At 44.0% G+C, this 16,062-nt stretch overlaps 1 protein-coding gene across 1 annotated transcript in view; it reads right to left on the reverse strand.

Annotated features, from left to right (window-relative positions):
• The window catches only part of LOC121932226 (sperm acrosome-associated protein 5-like), a 23,382-nt gene that overhangs the window by 3,630 nt on the left and 3,690 nt on the right, over positions 1-16,062 (reverse strand). Inside the window, exon 2 of the mRNA XM_042470723.1 lies at positions 4,076-4,234. Coding sequence (XP_042326657.1) covers positions 4,076-4,234 — 159 coding nt within the window. The remainder of the gene's footprint in view (positions 1-4,075; positions 4,235-16,062) is intronic.

Genomic DNA, 16,062 nt, shown 5'->3' on the forward strand with positions numbered 1-16,062 from the left:
ATAATAATAATAATAATAATAATAATAATAATAATAATAATAATAATAATTATTATTATTATTATTATTATTTATATATGCTGCCTAATCAGTGGGAATCTGGGCGGCTTACAACAGAAGGGATAATGCAAATACAAGCAATGGCAATAAACATGAAATAAGAAACAAATGTAACAGCAGTGCATTAAACAATAACAAAAAATTACAATTAACAATAGCATTAAGTTAAAAATTAAAAATACATAGCAAATCAACAGCAGCAAAAGCTTAACAGAGCAAAATACATAACAATTAACAAAGCAAAACAAGGAAAAAGAAAAACCAACAATAAACGTTCCTTGCAAATTGAGATAAATTAAATAATTAAAACCAATCATGAGGGGGCTAAGTGCCTTTAGCGTCCTGCCACTGGCCCTCCTTGGAAATAGGCCTCCAAGGAGTCCCTGGAGGGTATAGGAAACCACTCGTCCTCTTCCCTTCAATCCACTGGAGCTTTCAGACCTCTGGGAAACCTAGGTGTCCTGATTCCGGCTGTGACTTCTGGCCCCAAGATGAGGGACACTGCATGCTGTATGAATCAAAGGAAGATGACGATGTGAGTGTGGTCTACCTCTGAGGTACCCTCCAGCCTCAGTCCATGCAGCCGGAGGAGGATGTGGATGGCGCACCCAGTCTCCTGTACTTCCATAGCCGATATAATCTTCAGCCGTGTTTGGCCATACAGTGGGGGGAGGATGTGGATGGAGCACCCTTTCTCTTCCAGTCCCAGATCCAATATAGCCTCCAGCCTCCTCCTTTGTGTTTATATTGGTAATTTTGTCTGGGTGCTTCTTGCACCCATTTTTATTAATCTCTTGAGGCGTGGGACGTGTTTAGGTGCAATTTCCCTCACACTGTGCCTGAAAGGCTGTCTCTCCATGTTGTGAAACTCACCTCCTCCTCTGCCTTCCCTTTAGATTTTCTTGAGCGAACAGTCTGATGCGGCAGCTAAAAAGGCCAGTGTGAGTCTAGGGTGCATCAATAGAAGTATAGTGTCTAAAGTGAGGGAAGTACAGTAGTAGCACCTCTCTATTCTGCTCTGATCAGGCCTCACCTGGAATAACCCTGTGTTCAGTTCTGGGCAAAACAATTCAAGAAGGATGTTGAAAAGCTGGAGCCATGACCAAAGGAGGGCAACTAAAATGGTGAAGGAGCTGGGTATGCTTAACCTGGGGAAGAGAAGGTTAAGAGGTGACATGACAGAGATGCTGAAATTTTTGAAGGGATGTCAGATTGAGGATTGAAGAAGCTTGTTTTCTGCTGCTCCAGGGACTAGGACCTGGAGCAGGGTATTCAGATTCACCTAAACATTAGGAAGAACTTCCGGACTGTCAGAGCGGTTCAGCATTGGAATAGTGTGCCTTGGAAGGCGATGGAGTCTCCTTTGGAGATTTTTAAATATAGGCTGGATGGCCATCGGTCAAGGTTGCTTTGACTGTGAGTTCCTGCATGGCAGAAAGGGGTTGGGCTGGATGGCGCTTGAGGTCTCTTCCAATTCTCCTATTTGCAGGGCATGGTCCAGGAAGGGAGAGGAAAGTAGAGGATGTGAACAAGTGGCTCTGCAGATGGTGCCACCAAGAACTATTTGGGTTCTTGGACCATGGCCTGCGGTTTCAGGAGGGGGACCATCTCTGCTTTGATTGTGTAAGTCCTGCCTGGCAGAATGGTGCTCAATGGCTCTTGAGGTCTCTTCCAACTCTGTGATTCTTGAGAATCCCAGAAGGGAGAATACAACCCTCTCAAAGCCTGACAAAACTGTCTCCCCATGTTCCGAACGCGAAGCCTTCCTTGGACAGAGAATGTAAAGAGGGATGTGACAAAAGCGTGTTGCTTTTCATTAAATATATGGGATTTTTTAAATTATTATTTTCTCAGTTACGAGCTGAATCTGGCTGCTGCTCAGTTGAGGAGTGAGAATTTGCAGACGCTGCTTTTGCAGAAGAAGCAGCAGAGCAGGCTTTTCAGTCAGAAATTAGGCATTCAAGCCTTTCTTTTCTTTCTTTCTTTCTTTCTTTCTTTTTTCCCTTAAGTAACAAGCAACAGTGCCTCAGCCATTCATTTTAGTTGTTCACATCTCAGTCAAGGCAATTTGAATTATTTAACTCAGCTGCAGGAGGAGAGGGAAAGGGAAATTCCATTGTAAAGATAAGCATAGCCCACCCAGTTTTGTTAGATACTGGCGGGATACAGACTGGCAGGGGAAGTCGTCTTGGAGGTGTATTCTGCTGAATACGGAGCCTCCAGACCGCCCGCCCTGGGGGCGTGGCTCAGGTGTATGGGGCTTCCACATGGGGGGCAGTGAAGACACCTCACCTGGGGCCGTTTCTGACCCGCAGTTTCCATACCGCCGCCTCGCAGGACACTGCAAAGAGAGAGGCAGCTTCCTCACGGGCGGCCAAAAACGGGGCTTTTTTTTCCTTTGCCGGTTGCGGCAGAAAGCCTATGGGCACATTTAAAGTGCCCAAGCCCCTTTAAAACTTTTCCCCCCGCCCTGGCCAAGAACAAAGGTGGTCTCCTGCCAGCTGGTGATCAGCTGGTGTTGGCATCCTTGTCCGCTTGCACATTGCCAATGTCACCAGCATCATGGATGCCTCCTCTCCTTTGGTCCCCGCGCTCTTGCTGAATCTGCAGTGCACAGCCACAGCTGTCGCCGCTGCCGCCGCTGTCCCCCTTCCATCCACCATCACCTCCCTTGTACATATCTAAATATTTACATTTTTAGCGTTTTTTATTGTTAGGTGAAAATGGCGCAGGAATGTGTGTAGGGGTTCATTTTAAATTCCAAACTTTCCACGATTCTAGCAGCGCATGCGTACATGTTGCTCTAGGGTTAGGGTTAGGGTTATGAGTCTTAAAATGCGCTGCAGCTGTGCTGCAGCTTCCACACCTGCATTGCATCTGATGCTGCAATTAAAGCTTGACTGCAAACTGCGCATGTTCCAGGACCCCGACTCATTATACGACGCAGCAGACACGGAGCTTTTAAATGGGCAACTTAAATTAGCGGCATAGCAATTCTGGCGTACCGGTGCAGCAGTTTACAGACGGAGATGCGCAGCTGCGCACTATATAGAAAAGAAGCGGAAAAAGCGGCACCTTTTTAATGCCGCTTCTTCCCGCTTGGGGCGTGTGGGCGGCGTGTTCATGACGGCATTCAGGTAAGGGCCGTCTGAAGGCTATACCTTCATGATGTCATGAACACACCCCTTTTTGCCCATCTGTATCCCGCCACTGTCAACAAAGTTTTATTTATGGCTCACACCACTAATTGCAAGACGAATTAGGGATGGAGAGCCACCTTGAGTATTTTATGGCCCTCGTTCATAAGAATGTCTCCCTCCTCTGAGGAGCAACCAAGTTAAAATACCTTGATCTCCATAGAAGAGTGGGACCCGATACTGATATATTACATGAATAGTCAATGCAGATAATGATAAGATAAATGCAACTAATGTAGTATTACTGTATACCAGACTTTACTGATCAGAATTATATTTTGAAGGTACAAGAAAACAATCAGAAAGAGGAAAAAGAGAAAGAGGGAGAATTCTACGTATGAAGTTGAGAGTTGATTTCAAAGTAACTTGGGAAGTATTTGGTTATATTTTCAATGTATTTTCTGACACTAAGAAAAGGTTTAAATCCTTGCAATGGTGTAATGAAGAGTTGTTTTAAGTTTTTTATGTATATAATTTTTTTAATAAAAAGTAATAAGAAAAAGAAGAAGAATATCAATAACAGAAAACATATGGTTGGAAACAGTTGCTTTCTAAGAAATCTAAGCCACGACTAAGTTTAAGAATAAAAGCGTGCACCTAGAAAAACTATAATAACAATTTAAATCATTGATACTTTGTATAATTCTATTTTCAAATAAATTTCTGTTATTGTTTCAAGAAAAAAAATGCCTTGATCTCCACAGAGGAGGAAGAATAATAACATTTCCTTTCGGAGACAGTAAGAATAAAGAGATAAATTCACATCACTAAATGTAAGTGCCTTGGGATACTTAGACCATTGCTTGCAAGTCACTTACTTTCGCATCTGGTGTGACACTGGTTCTTTGAAACGACACAACCGTCAAAACACCAGTTTCCGCTGTCAATCTGGAAGATGCCATATCGATTGCGGGTAAACATGTCTCTTGACTTATATTTGGTGTTATAACTACTGGTATAATACAACAGACAGAGCCCTGAAACAGAACAAAGAAAGGAGTGATGTCAGGAGGTAAATTGGGTGGGACTGGCCTTTGTGCTATTATTTTCTTTAAAGTGTAATTGCTCCAACATTTTGGGAATGTTGCTGCTAACATTTTAAAAATGGGAAGTGGTGATAAATTATTCTGAAATATTTGCCATGATATATATATATATATATCTCCAAGCTAGACAAAAATGTATTTTTCTGGAGGGCTTCTGGAGCACATTACAAAACCAGAAGCAGCTGCCTCTTTGAATCCCGTTTTGGGAGGGAGAGGGAGTCAGGATATAAATGAAAGAAATCATGTAAAATAAAGTGAATGACAGTGTCGTCACCACCACCATCATTGTTACATTACCCCTTTTATTTATAGTTCTTACTGGGATAGAAGCTGGCTTACAAACTGAAATGATCACAGATACACCTGAAACAGACACAAGAAGTCAACATCAAATAGAATTGAATATTAGGGAGAACTTCCTGGGCGTAAGAGCTGTTCAACATTGGAAGACGCTGCCTTGGAAAGTGGTGGAGTCTCCTTCTTTGGAGGTCTTTAAAGAGAGGCTGGGCGGCCGTTTGTCAGGGATGCTTTGATACTGTGTTCCTGCATGGCAGAATGGGGTTGGACTGGATGGCTCTTGGGGTCTCTTCCAACTCTGTGATGCTCATTTAAAATAGTAGTGCACTGTCTTAAAATCCCTTTCTCTAAAGAAAAAATGTTAGAAAGTATGTCAGAATAACGTTCTAGACTCCCTAGAATAGCAGGTTCCAAGGCTTTGAGAAGGTGGGAAAATTCATGCAAATGTCCTTTGCTTTTGGATGCTTTTCGACAATCTGCTTATGGCCGCTGTGTGGTTAGCTGGGGTCCTGCCCTTTTTTGTTTATCCATGGAAGTTTACTACCCTTTTGTTGCTGCAGCACTCGCACCCAATACTTTGGCCTCAGGTGTCCCACCATTATCCCCCAAAAGCTGGAACACCTGTGGCTTAGTGAGCTCTTCTTGGGACTAGGCGCATGTAGTTCTACTTCTATGGGCTCCTTTCTGGACTCTACCCTTCAGCTCCCTCGGCTCCTTGCTTGCGTTCTGTCCCTTCTCCTAAGCCCAAAGTCTCTTCCTCTCCGGCGTTGGGTGTAGAGTTTCCAGGGTCCTCCTGGGGTTCGGACTTTGGAGGACTCTTCCTCTCTGACCTTTCTTCTGGCTGCCCAAGACCATATCTCCAGAGCCACCTTTCCCTGTTTGTCTTCTTGAGTCCCTGATTCTCTGGACCCCACCCTGATAGTTTTCTACTATCTTCCTTCCTTTGGGCCTGCAAAAAGCAAGCCATCAGTATCAGTAGGATGGACCTTTGGGCTGGATGCTAGCCTCCCACCATTTTAGGCCAGCCCCTTATTTAAAAACTTGGGACGGCTACCTCTAGTAGCTGGCCACTCCCAGGTGCATTTGTTCTTTAATGCAGTGCTTCTCAATTATTCCTGTCATGCCCCCCCTAGGAAGAAGAAACATTTCGCGCCCCCCCCCCCCCCCGCGTGACTGTAAATAGTAATCATTTCCTATAAAATGTTATAAGTTCTATGAGGGCCTAACCCAAAACAGTTTTTTTTGCATCCTCATTCAGCATATAATTAATTATTGTTGTGTTGTTGTAAAGGAGGGCTTGGGAGTTGTTTCATTTTAAATTTTTATACAGTTTTATTTTTAAAAAATGTATTTTATTTTTAAATAGCTATCTATTTTAACACTTAATTCCTTTTCAATTAATTCCTTTTAATGCACCTCTTTTCTATGTTTTTAATTGTACAGTGGTGCTCGGGTTACGAAATTAATTCGTTTCGCCGCGGCGTTCGTAACCCGATTTTTTCGCAACCGAAAAAGCCATAGGCGCTAGCGCTGGAAAGCCGCGTTCGTGCGAAAAAGCGCCGAAAAGCACCAAAAATTTTTTTTGTAACCCGAAAAAAAACGTAACCCGGAAACAGTTTTTTTCTATGGAATTTTTTTTGTATCCCGGAAATTTCGTAAGGCGGTGCTTTCGTACCCGGGGTACCACGGTATTTGTTCTTTTAATATTGTAAGCCGCTCTGAAAATCCAGTTATAGGAAATGATGGATACAAATAAATAAAATAATAATAAATAAATAAAATAATTTTTGTTTGTACAGTGCCATAAGTTTTACATGTTGCTCTACAGACACAATCAATTCAAAACATTAAATCCTGCCAGGGGCCGTATATCTAAGGAATAATAAATATAAAACATATAGTTATAAAACAATATGTGGGTAAAGTGCATTGCTATAAAGCAACTATACACATATTCAATAAAAATTGAATGAATGAACGAATGAAACGGGATTAAAGGCTTTGTCTTGTTTCTAAAGCATTTTGAACTTTATTAATACTCTTTTTTAAATTTTTTATATTGAATCATTCATTCATTCATAGAAAGGTAATAGTATAAACAACATTACCGTCTAATTAAAAAGATTGTATGTAGAGCGCTGTGTAAATTTACAGCGCTTTATAAATAAAGGTTAATAATAATAATAATAAAATAAAACTTCCAAACGCTTTAGAAAACAGGAAAGCCTTTAATTCCAGACTTTAAAACTAACCAAAAAAGAGGCTGTATCATCATCCATCATCCACACATCATCATCATCATCATTTTTATTTAATTTTTATATTTATATTTTTTTCCAAATATAAGGGACTCAGGGCAGGAAACAACAAATTTAAAACAACAACATTTCAATATTTTTCAAAACAAAAGCATTAAATATATAAAAAGTTTAAAAATCTATATTAAAATGTAAAATGTGTAAAAATAAAATCGATAGAAAACTATACTAAAATATAAAATACTTTCCAGCCCTCAGATTGCAGGGCTTCCTTTACAACTAAGGACGTTTTCCTAGTCTGCTTCAGGGGTGGCCTGACTTTAGAATTAAAAATATTATATGATTATAATAATATATTTCTTCCAAAAAAGCTTGGCGTGACTAGAAAACTACATTTCCCAGCATGCTCCCCTCCTTCCTACATAAGGGACCGTGATGACGATGTCATCATTTTTCCTGACGGACACTCGGGAGAGCCAATAGTTGTACACCACCCACCTGGTCGCAGCCAATCAGAGGGTGGCGGGAGGAGCTGTGAGGCAGGGAAGTTAAAGGGCCAGCAGCAGAATAAAGTGCGGAAGAGAGTTTGCGTGTAAAGGAGATATTTTGTTTCAGTGCGGAATAGCTCACCTTTCAGAGGATGAAGCAGGAGGCCTCCAAAAGGTAATAGTTGGCCTCCCTGTCTCTCCCAGAAGAGCCGAGGCTTTCGTTTTGGGGACTAGAGAGGAGACCTGCTAGGCCCCAAGCCTTATTGGGAGCCTCCTTTCTTTCAGGTCCTCGCGCCCCCTTTACGGAGCCTCGCGCCCCCCCTGGGGGGGCGTGCCCCACTATTTGAGAAACACTGCTTTAATGAGAGTGTCATTGCTGTGGATTTTGGGCAGGGGTGGAGGAATTAAGAACCACAATGATGACCAATTGGCAGAAAATGGCCACAACTTTATAACATAACGTAACCAAACAGTAACTGGAAAGGAGGGGTTGGCCCCAAAAAGCATAAGGTCTGATCTGTCATCCAACCAACCCATGTTTGGTCAATGAACTGAATATGCCTGGTCACGGCCAGCCATTGGGATAACAGAGGGGTAACCCACCAGGTGCGAATATTGCGCCACCATCCGTCTATGCGCATGTGCGTTATTTTCCACCCGGTCAACCAGGGAACGCTGAAATCATGTCGCCCCCGTATTTGTTACATCGGCTCACCCTCAGCACCCCCGGGTCCACTGTTGATCCCGATCCTGGCTTCACAGCACAGTAAACCACCAGATCTGAGACCTATGGCTACCACCCCCGGTAAAGTTGTGACAGCACAACGCCAATCATACACAAAGGGAGGGTTGAGGGGAGTCAGAAAGGGCAAAGGGCGCCAGCCACTGGTGTTCCCTGGGCCTAAATAGGACTGCCAGCCAATCAGTGGCTGGGAGCCAGCAGAAGGGACAGTCCCCTTGGTCTCTCGCCAAATCATGGCCTCGCCCAACCCCCCATGCACCAGCCAGTGAGGGCCGCCTCTCTCTCCCAGGTGGTGCTGGGGAGCTGTAGTTCGAAAGCTGGGGCCCCCAGCGCTTCCACTTCCAGGGGCCTGGGATGTGGCACCCGCTACTGTGGGGGTGCCACCCACCACCATGGTGCCCAAGCCATGGAAGAGCCTGCGAGTGCCCTCATGGGGCAAGCCCGCAGACCCTCAGGCCCCCCAGTCCTCCCACCTCTCCTGGCCCCCAGCAACTCAGCTTGCCCAGTAAGTCGGTGAGGCCCCATTTCTGCCCAAACACAAGTGCTTTTGCTGTACATGACTTGGATTGATCATCGCAGGATACAGATCGATTGCTAGACAACCAAAGTGTTTCTCTGGAAAGACTGGTCTTTGTCCCAGCCTGGGGCTGAAGTTGCGGTAGTTTCTCATCTGCTCTTCCTCCATAGTGATGCATTTTCCTTCTTCACTTCCACATACATCTTTCTTTCTGGGGGCATTTGTCTTGGCCTCTTCCGCACTGAGGACTGAACAGAATATCTGATGTGGGAGGTCTAAAAGGATTTTGTCTGTATCCTTTGTTTTTCCCAAACCGAAGGTTGCTATGGGAAGTTTGCCACAGAATCTGGTGGGGAAATGGTTCTTTTTTCTGAGAAATGCCTGGGGCTCATGGCCAGAGACTCTGAGGAGGAGAACCCACCATTTAGATGCAAAAAGCCTTAGCTTTGAGGAAGGAACAGCCTAGAGCCTGCCGATGGCTATTCATTTTGCCCTTCCTTTCAAAACACTAAAAACCAATGTTTTTCGGGTTTAAAGAAATATAAAAGCAAGCATCACCATCGGGAGGATGGACTTTGGGTTGGATGCTAGCCTCCACACACCACTGCACCGGCTTTCTTTAAAATCATGGGTCTGTACACCTCTAGTAGTGGGCCCCTTTGTTGTCAGCACACCTCCTAGAAGCCAGCCCCAGGTGTACCTTTTTCTTTGGTGGGAGCTGGTATTTTGAGAAGAAGTGATGCATTCTTCTGGTGGATGGCCCCCAGGACTCCGGTTAGAATTGCCTTCTCTCCAGATTGAACCGTAAGGTTGCCACTATGACTCAAGTTGCCAGTTGCAGGGTAGAGATCCACTGTTTGGATGCACCCCTATCAAAATGGCTTCCCCAGCTCCTTCTCTCCTCTCCTCTCTTGGGGCAAGAGCCTTTTAAGTAGAGGAAACGCCCCCGGGAAGAAACCCCCAAAAGACTGGCCTTCCGCTGATTATATTTTTCCTTCCGCTGCTGCAGACCTTCTCACTTCTTCCTCTTTTGCCTCCCTCTCCTTCTCCAGGCCCCTCCTCCACAAACTCCAAACGCCAAACAATCCACACAGCTCCCCTCTCGCCTTCGTGGACCAGACCATACCCAGGTGTATATATACTCCAAGGGACGGAGGTCTCTGCAAAGGCAGGCTTTTTGCAGAGAGAAGAACGGATGCATCTCTGGTTTGATGGCCCAGACTCAGGTTGGGAATGTGCTTCTCTCCAGACTCCAGGCTCTTGCTGTACATGACTGGGACTGATAGTCGTAAAGGATACAGATCCATCGCTGGATGCACCAGAGAATTTCTCTGGAAAGACAGGCTTTGCCTCGGCCTGAAACTGAAGCTGTGACGTTTCCCATCTGCTGTCCATCCAGCCGTGATGCGTCTTTTCTTCTTCACTTCCACTAATCGTTCTTTTTCTGTGGGGGCAGTTTGTCTTGACCCCTTCCGCACTGAGGACGGCAACAGAATACTGATGTGAGGTCTGCAGGATGTTTGCTGTATCCTTTGGTTTCCAACCTGAGGTGCTATGGGAAGTTTGCCACAAATCTGGTGGGGAAATGGGTTCATCTCTGATAATGCCTGGGCTCATGGGCAGAGGACACCGAGGAGGAGAAGGCCACCATTTAGATGCAAACGCATATTCCTTAGGCTTTGAGGAGGACCACTAGAGCGCTGCGATGGCTATTCATTTGCCCTCCTTTCAAAACACTAAAAACCATGTTTCTGTAAAAGAAATAAAAAAGCAAGCATCACCACAGGAGGATGGACCTTTGTTTGATGCTAGCCTCCACACACTGCACCGGTTTTCTTTAATCAATGGGTTCTGTACACCTCTAGTAGGTGGCCTTTTTGTTTGCAGCAAAACCTCCTAGAGCCAGCCCCAGGTGTACCTTTTCTTTGGTGGAGCGGTCATTTTGAGAAGAAGTGATGGCATTCTCTGGTGGATGGCCCAGACTCTGGTTGGAACGTGCCTTCTCCCAGACTCAAGCGCTTTTGCTGCCCATGACTTGTATGAATAGCCTAGGATACAGATCATGGCTGGACGCACGAGAGCATTTCTCTAGGAAAGACGGTTTTGTCTCAGCCTGGGACGAATCTGCGATAGTTTCTCATCGTGCTGTTCCTCCAGAGGGTGATGCGTTTTTCTTCAATTGTACATAGATTCTCTGTCAGAAGGCAGCAGCCTTGCCTCTTCTACTCTTAAGGAACTGTAACAGAATATCTGATGTGGAGATATAGGAGTTTCGTTTGCATCCTTTGTTTTCTTGAACCACGAGATTGCTAATGGGAAACTTGCCACAGGAAAACCTGCTGGGGAAAAAGAAAACCTGATAGAGGAAGAACAGCGCCTGGGCCCCCAGAAGCTCCTCTAGACCCAGTCCCCCCAAACGCTTCCAAGATCTCCGAGTTGTGCATCTGAGAGAAGCCTCATAGAGAAGGACAGCGCCTGGGCCCCGGAAGCTCCTTCCCAGACCATCCCCAAAACGCTTCCAAGATCCTCCGAGTTGTGCATCATGAGAAAGCCCTCATAAGGAAAGGACAGCGCCTGGGGCCCCGGAAGCCTCCTTCCAGACCGTCCACCAAACGCTTCCAAGACTCCGAGTTGTTGCATCTGAAAGAAAGCCTCATAGAGGAAGGACCACTCCTGGGCCCCCGAAGCTCCTTCCAGACCGTCCCCAAACGCTTCCAAGATCTCCGAGTTGTGCATCTGAAAGAAAGCCTCATAGAGGAAGGACAGCCCGCTGGTGGCCCCGGAAGCTCCCCTCCAGACCCGTCCCCAAACGCTTCCAAGATCCCGAGTTGTGCATCGAGAGAAAAAGCCCTCATAGAGAAGACAGCGCCTGGGCCCCCCGAAGCTCCTTCCAGACCGTCCCCAAACGCTTCCCAAGATCTCCCGAGTTTGCCATCCTGAGAGAACAAGCCTCATAGGGAGGACAGCCCGGGGCCCCCGGAAGCTCCTTCCAGACACCGTCACCAAACGCTTCCAAGATCTCCGAAGTTGTGCCACTAGAGAACCTCATAGAGGAAGGACCACTCCTGGGCCCCGAAGCTCCTTCCAGACCGTCCCCAAACGCTTCCCAAGATCTCCAGTTGTGCAACCTGAAGAGAAAGCCTCATAGAGAAGGACCACTCCTGGGCCCTGGGAGCTCCTTCAGACCGCCCCAAACGCTTCCCAAGATCTCCGAGTGTGCACCTGAAGAAACCCTCATAGAGGAAGACACTTCCTGGGGCCCCGGAAGCTCCTTCCAGACCATCCCCAAAACGTCTGCACCATCCACTGGCTCTCTCTCTCGACCGGACCAATAAGCGTTCATTGGACGCTTCCACCTTTGCCCCAGGTAAAGGCAACACCACATGCTGCATCTTCCTGTGGCTCCCTCAGTAAAAACCCAGGAAACGTCTTCCAATGGGGTCAGACCTAAAACGCGGCCAGTTCTGCTTCCTTCGGCAGGCAGAAAGCCAGTTTTTAAAATATGATATAAATGAGAGAGCAATGCAGCCAATTGTATTGGAACCCTGTCAACTCCTTTAAAAGTTCTGAACACAGAACCTTTCCACTGTTTGTCCTTAAAACATTAGATATGTGTGTTAAGTGACCATTGCCCCTCAGCGTTGTGTCAATATCAGGATGCCATTATAATAATATCTTCATAAAAGCAAATGTGTTTGAGGCCATAAGAGAGATAGAGCATCATAGTTCTAAGATGATTACAAAAATATTTTAGATAATCATACTTCCCTAAATTAAAAGGTTAAATATATCATCCAACATACTTGCCTAAAAAGAGTTTTCCTTGTACTACTATTAACATTAATTATTCATTTTAAAACATGTTCCATGTTCTGGAGCATGGGGCATGATGCCAGGGCCACCTCCTTAACAGCACAATAGTATTTTTGCCACATTTTAAATAATTTGTTGTTAATACTATATAATGAGAAGACAGGAATGTGTTGGAAGGGTCTTGATTTCCTTTTTGTCCAGAGAAGATTCTATCATTCACGGCTCATCCTGGGGTAGATGTATAATATGCTCTACATCCATAATGCCATTATATATCATTCTTTCAACCTTAAAAGGATTTGTTTTTGTTTTCAAGTATTATTTTATTATTATATATTTTTCTTTGTATCCTCTTCTCCCAGTATAGGGATCAAGTAGGGTATGAAATGGCTTCCAAAATGGACTACAGTTGGATACTAGTCTTAAATCCGACCCCCCACATTCTAATTTTACCGGAAGAGGAGGATTGGCCTTTGTGAATCTTAAGAAGAACATAAATAATTGTTTGTCCTAAGAGTTGAGTTCAATAAATCTTTTTCTTTAACCAGTTATATATCCTAGAGACATCCCTTCTTCCCCACCCACAATTCTTATAATTTGAAATATATCCCACTGGAATGTTTTTACATATCTTATAAAGCAGTAGAACTGTTAGCTGGCTTTATATGCTCCACTGTTTTTATCACACACAATCCCCGTTTCCTACCTGCTGTTTTATGAACAATAGAATTATCTCTTGCAAACTCCCAACAGCTCTTTCCCCCTTTTATCCAGTATATTCCCAGCACTTGCTGTCGTTTCCTCCAGTCTTGTGACTTTTGAGAGACAAATTTCTCTCACCACGACAGTGGCCCTCCGCATTTGCAACTTTGACTTCTGTGGATTTATTTTATGGTTTGATTAAAACGTCCTCCTTTAAGAATCTCTAGATCCTCCAGCGCAACTTTGCCAGACATTGACCATTGAGTTGTGTTGGAGAACCTAGATGTTCCTAGAAAAAACACTTCCTCTAGGCATCTGTCAGTCCTCCAGCGTGATTTCTGTGATAACTTCTGGTGGATGTTGACCATAGAGTTGCACTGGAGGCCCTGGAGATTCCTAGAGAGCTGTCCTCTTAGGTAAAAAGAATAGTGTTTCTTAATTTGGAGTTTTTCCACATTCACCAGACTCCTTCACCCAAAAACCCCTGCAAATACGAGGGACCACGATACTTATAGAAGGGGCTTAGGAAACATGGCCTTAAATCTAGATGCGTTACAAAGCTAGGTTTGTTATTAGTGCCAGGTGGTAATTGTACTGTATCCTTAAAACAGTTTCTCAGTTTTATGTTTCTAAAGAACGTAAACAAATCTAATCTAATCTGTATTGGATCATGTCTGGAGGTGGAAGGCAAAAGGACAGACTCCCCCCTCATAACTCCCCCCCCCCTGTAACTTTCCAACATCAAATATATATAACCAAAAACAGATATACAAGGCTATAAAATATTATGCTGAACATTAAAAACGACAGCAAGGATAGCAGCAAGGCTGAGAGAGCCTGTCGACCAGTTTTGCCCTCCAGTGAAAGGTGCACAACGAGTAATTGAATGCAAGGCAGCACTCAGGACAGATACAACCATTGTGTGATAAATGCCAGCTAGAGGTCACGTTTTTTATCCTGTAGAAGTGCTCTCTTCTGCTCTTAGATCATATCATGCCCCCCCAGACAAAGAACACCCACCCACTTCCATATAGTTACCTACTTCACTAGGGTTTGATGTACAGCCTGTCTCTCACTTTGTCCTCAATCCCCTTATGGCCCATCATGGGAAACTGATTTATAATCCCACACCATAACCGCACACAATATGTTTTATTTCTTTTTACTATTCTCACACGCTCAAAACCCCTACAGCCATTGGTATAAATCTCCATCCATAGAGAGCTCAAAAGCTTGTGCAACAGTGCTTCTTTCTCTTTTCTCAAGGGTGCTGCCAAGATCACTTAATGTTATGGGGAACTGAATCAAAGCAATAGTTTGGAGCGCACAATTGCATTCCCTAACCTTCTTGGGGAGGTCACGGTGGGACAATAGGATAACTGATTTAAGGCCCTATAAAACACAATCACTTTTCTTGTTCTCTTCATTAAGTGCCAACCAATACTTTAAAAGCAAACACAAAAGAAATAAAAACCATTAGGGTAGTGTGTTTGAAAACTAAACCAGAAAGCTGTTTGTTCCTCATTGGACAACTGTACTTGACACACACACACAGCAGATTTGGGAGAAGTAAATGTGAAACTACAGACGGGGTGAAAAAGAAAAGCCAACTCAACAGTCACCCAGTGAGAATACAGCCTCCATATACCTCCACCTTTGAGCTGTAAGATGGTTGCTAGTCTACACTTTTGAAACCTTTGGCTTCGTTTGCTATAAGAACAGGCAGAAGTGAAAGAGAACTGGAGGCTGCCATTGCTGAGAAAGTCTAGAGCACATTTGGTGCTTCCCCAGATGCACCAAGGCTTATTGGTTTCCCGGTCTGGGCAGCTGTTTCCTCGTGTGTGGCTGTTGGCAGGGGCCATTCGTCATTCCCTGCCCAGCAAAAGAACGGATCCAGGCCTTACAAAGCTTGGACAATTTTTAATTTTTATCATTTTTAATTACAATTTAAGAAAAGCCATTACATCCATTTGCATATTATGCACTTATTCCACCCATCATCATTTCCCATGCTCTGTATTTGGCTAGTTCATTCCCATCGCTCAACCAGCCCCAGTTATTCTTCTTGTGATTGAATACATTGATGTATCCTATTTCTATCTTGTCTTCTTCTTTTTTCTCTCTCTATTTGATACGAATGGGAGCTTATGAGCTGATGTTTCTTCAACACTCCTTAGCTTTTTTATCTCTTAAGAAGTGAATCATAGAGTATTGAGGGTTCATTTCTTAAAACATCATTAAGTCCAATTCTCACAGAGTCCATGTTTCTTTAACAGTGTTTCTAAAAATAATTGCAACCTTACGTTGGATTTCCAAAAAGTCCTGCGTCTCATCCACATGTTAGTTTTGTCCATTTCTGTTGCTTCGACATTGTTTCAAACCCTCCATTCTTCCATTGAAGGACTCTCTGCGTTTTTCCATTTTTGAACAATATATACTCTGCCAAGCAATTATACAAAGTAATGTTTCTCCAGGTTCTGTTTTCTGTCTCCTAGTCATATTTGAAAAAAGCATATCGTTAAATATATTTCTGGGGGCAAATTCATACGAGATTTTTGCAGATTTTTTTTTTCTGTATTGTGTTGTGAAGTTGTTTTCCAAAATGTTTTTCAGTTCCCCAGACAGGTCCAGCACATCTGGAGCCCGATCCAAACGTGCTCCTGACATTTTCCAGCGAGTGCATTTGTTTGATTTTCTATATTTTTGGTTAATTTAATCCGTGTTAATTGCCATCGTGAGTCCCATCATAAAATAGTTGTCCTTGATGTTTTGAAATTTTTTGTTAACTTTTTGGTTTTGTTGTCTTGCCATGGCTCATTCCTCTACATCTTTGCCCCAGCTGAACATATGATCTTTGATCTTGTCTTGTCTGATTTTTCTTTCTAGAGTTTTCTTGTAGCTTGGAAATTTGTTTTTTATGCACAGTAATTTGTATGGACCAT

The sequence above is a fragment of the Sceloporus undulatus genome, chromosome 5, assembly GCF_019175285.1.
Source record: "Sceloporus undulatus isolate JIND9_A2432 ecotype Alabama chromosome 5, SceUnd_v1.1, whole genome shotgun sequence".
NCBI classification, from domain to species: domain Eukaryota; kingdom Metazoa; phylum Chordata; class Lepidosauria; order Squamata; family Phrynosomatidae; genus Sceloporus; species Sceloporus undulatus.